The sequence below is a fragment of the Galeopterus variegatus genome, unplaced genomic scaffold (genome assembly GCF_000696425.1).
Source record: "Galeopterus variegatus unplaced genomic scaffold, G_variegatus-3.0.2 Scaffold1072, whole genome shotgun sequence".
NCBI lineage: Eukaryota > Metazoa > Chordata > Mammalia > Dermoptera > Cynocephalidae > Galeopterus > Galeopterus variegatus.
Window position 1 is genome coordinate 103,256 of NW_007727183.1, and position 2,253 is coordinate 105,508.

General features: G+C 40.9%; 1 protein-coding gene across 1 annotated transcript in view; it reads left to right on the forward strand.

The window, feature by feature from the left end:
• Positions 1-2,253, forward strand: part of SLC22A3 (solute carrier family 22 (organic cation transporter), member 3) — a 54,437-nt gene that overhangs the window by 4,003 nt on the left and 48,181 nt on the right. Inside the window, exon 2 of the mRNA XM_008574604.1 lies at positions 505-659. Coding sequence (XP_008572826.1) covers positions 505-659 — 155 coding nt within the window. The remainder of the gene's footprint in view (positions 1-504; positions 660-2,253) is intronic.

A 2,253-nucleotide genomic window follows, 5' to 3' on the forward strand; every position in this document is an offset into this window, starting at 1 on the left:
GAAAAAAAAGAAAAAATAAGCAAACTAAACCTGAGTTAGGAGAGCTTCGGAACTGGCCTAAGGTCAAATGATGGGTGGGTGGTTGAGCTGAGACTCAAGGCCAGGGCTTCTGGCTGTGACGCACCATTGGTACTTCACTTTACTTTTCTCCTGATGATTTCACCTGCAGAAATGTGGGCAGTTTCAGATCATGCCACCAGAGAGACTGTATGTGACATAACAGTTGTAAAGAGGGTCATCTTTTAGAAGTCTGCAATCACAAAGGATGCATTCCGTGCTTTAAGTTTGGTAATGTCGTTTCAGAGGCACCTGTTTCATTTGCCCTGTATTTGCCATAAACAAAACTTAGTTTTTTCAATAATCCTTTACTTTGTAATAATGAAGTTATAGAGGATACATTTTCTGTACTTAAGCCTCCTTTTTGCAACTCTTAAAATGATATTTTCCCATTGTGTTGAGGAAAATGTTTAAGGTGATTTCTTTTCTTCTCTCTTTCTCAAAAAGGTATGGCAGAATCGTCATTTACTTAATATCCTGTTTCGGTGTTGGAGTCACTGGTGTTGTGGTGGCATTTGCACCAAATTTTTCTGTGTTTGTGATCTTTCGCTTCCTACAAGGTGTGTTTGGAAAAGGGACATGGATGACTTGCTACGTGATTGGTAAGACATTGTTACACCTGCTTCTCTGTTGAGAACTAGGGTTAGAGGGCTGAGAGGTGCTGGCTTGTCAGCCTTCCTTGCATAACCTGTAACAAATAAATATGGGGAAGTTTCGTTACAGCTGCAGAGATTACTTCTGCAAATAGCAGAGGCCAGGGGAAGAANCCTTTTTGCAACTCTTAAAATGATATTTTCCCATTGTGTTGAGGAAAATGTTTAAGGTGATCTCTTTTCCTCTCTCTTTCTCAAAAAGGTATGGCAGAATCGTCATTTACTTAATATCCTGTTTCGGTGTTGGCGTCACTGGTGTTGTGGTGGCATTTGCACCAAATTTCTCTGTGTTTGTGATCTTTCGCTTCCTACAAGGTGTGTTTGGAAAAGGGACATGGATGACTTGCTACGTGATGGGTAAGACATTGTTACACCTGCTTCTCTGTTGAGAACTAGGGTTAGAGGGCCGAGAGGTGCTGGCTTGTCAGCCTTCCTTGCATAACCTGTAACAAATAAATACGGGGAAGTTTCGTTACAGCTGCAGAGATTACTTCTGCAAATAGCAGAGGCCAGGGGAAGAATTCTGACTGCGTTAGGAAATGAAAGGCCAACTTACTTTGGGAACCAAATATGGAATATTATAAAATCCCGGGGTGAACCCCTTTTGAGCACTCCCATACTGTTATCCTGTGATTTCTAGCTTTGCTTTATTAGAAGTTAATTTTTATAAACATTTCAGTAGCTCCTTGAGACAACACTTTAAAAGCATTTTCTGTGTGTTATATGTATTCTATGAGACAGTTTGAGGTTACTTTCCTGTGTTTTCAATTATTATTTCTTCAACTTTACTTTCTGTACGAGCAGAGAGCTTTTCACCTTGTGGGAGAAATGTCCAAAAAATGACAGGCTCACTGGTGACCCTTTGCTCTCTTCCACAACTAGAAAGTTTGACCTTCTGGGTATGAAAGAAAGAAAAACTTCCCTTTACTTCTGCTCATGTCACTGGGGAAAGTCCTGGCTGCTCCCTCTGGCTCTTTTTCTAGTTCAGGACCAGCCACCTACTTCACGAGTCACAGTAGGGAACCAGGTCTCTTTCATGACCACAGAAATGCCAACACTCGTCGAGATCATTGCTGCAGATCTCTGGGCTTCCACACTGTTCCATTCCAGCTGTCCAGTCTCCAAGCAGGGCCCACTTTGGAGACCTTTTGAAGGTCTTTTCACGGGTGGGAGAAGTAGAGAGTGTGCTAAGAGGGATTGATTGTCACCGGCTCTAACAGGAAGATAAGTTTGGAAGTGAGGCATTTTTAAGGAGACCCAACTTTAGGCAATAGTAAAGTAGCTTATCCCAGGATGATCAGAACAGAAGAAACCAAGCCAGAGGAGGAAAAGTTTCCAGCAATTGTGATTTTTTTTTTCTTTTTTAAATTGACATGCAATAATTGTACATATTTATGGGGTATAGGCTTATATTTCAATACATGTATACAATGTGTGATGATCAAATCAGGGTAATTAGCATATTCATGATCGTAAGAATTTATCATTTCTTTGTGATGAGAGCATTTGGGCTCCTCTCTTCTAGCCACTGAAAAACATACAA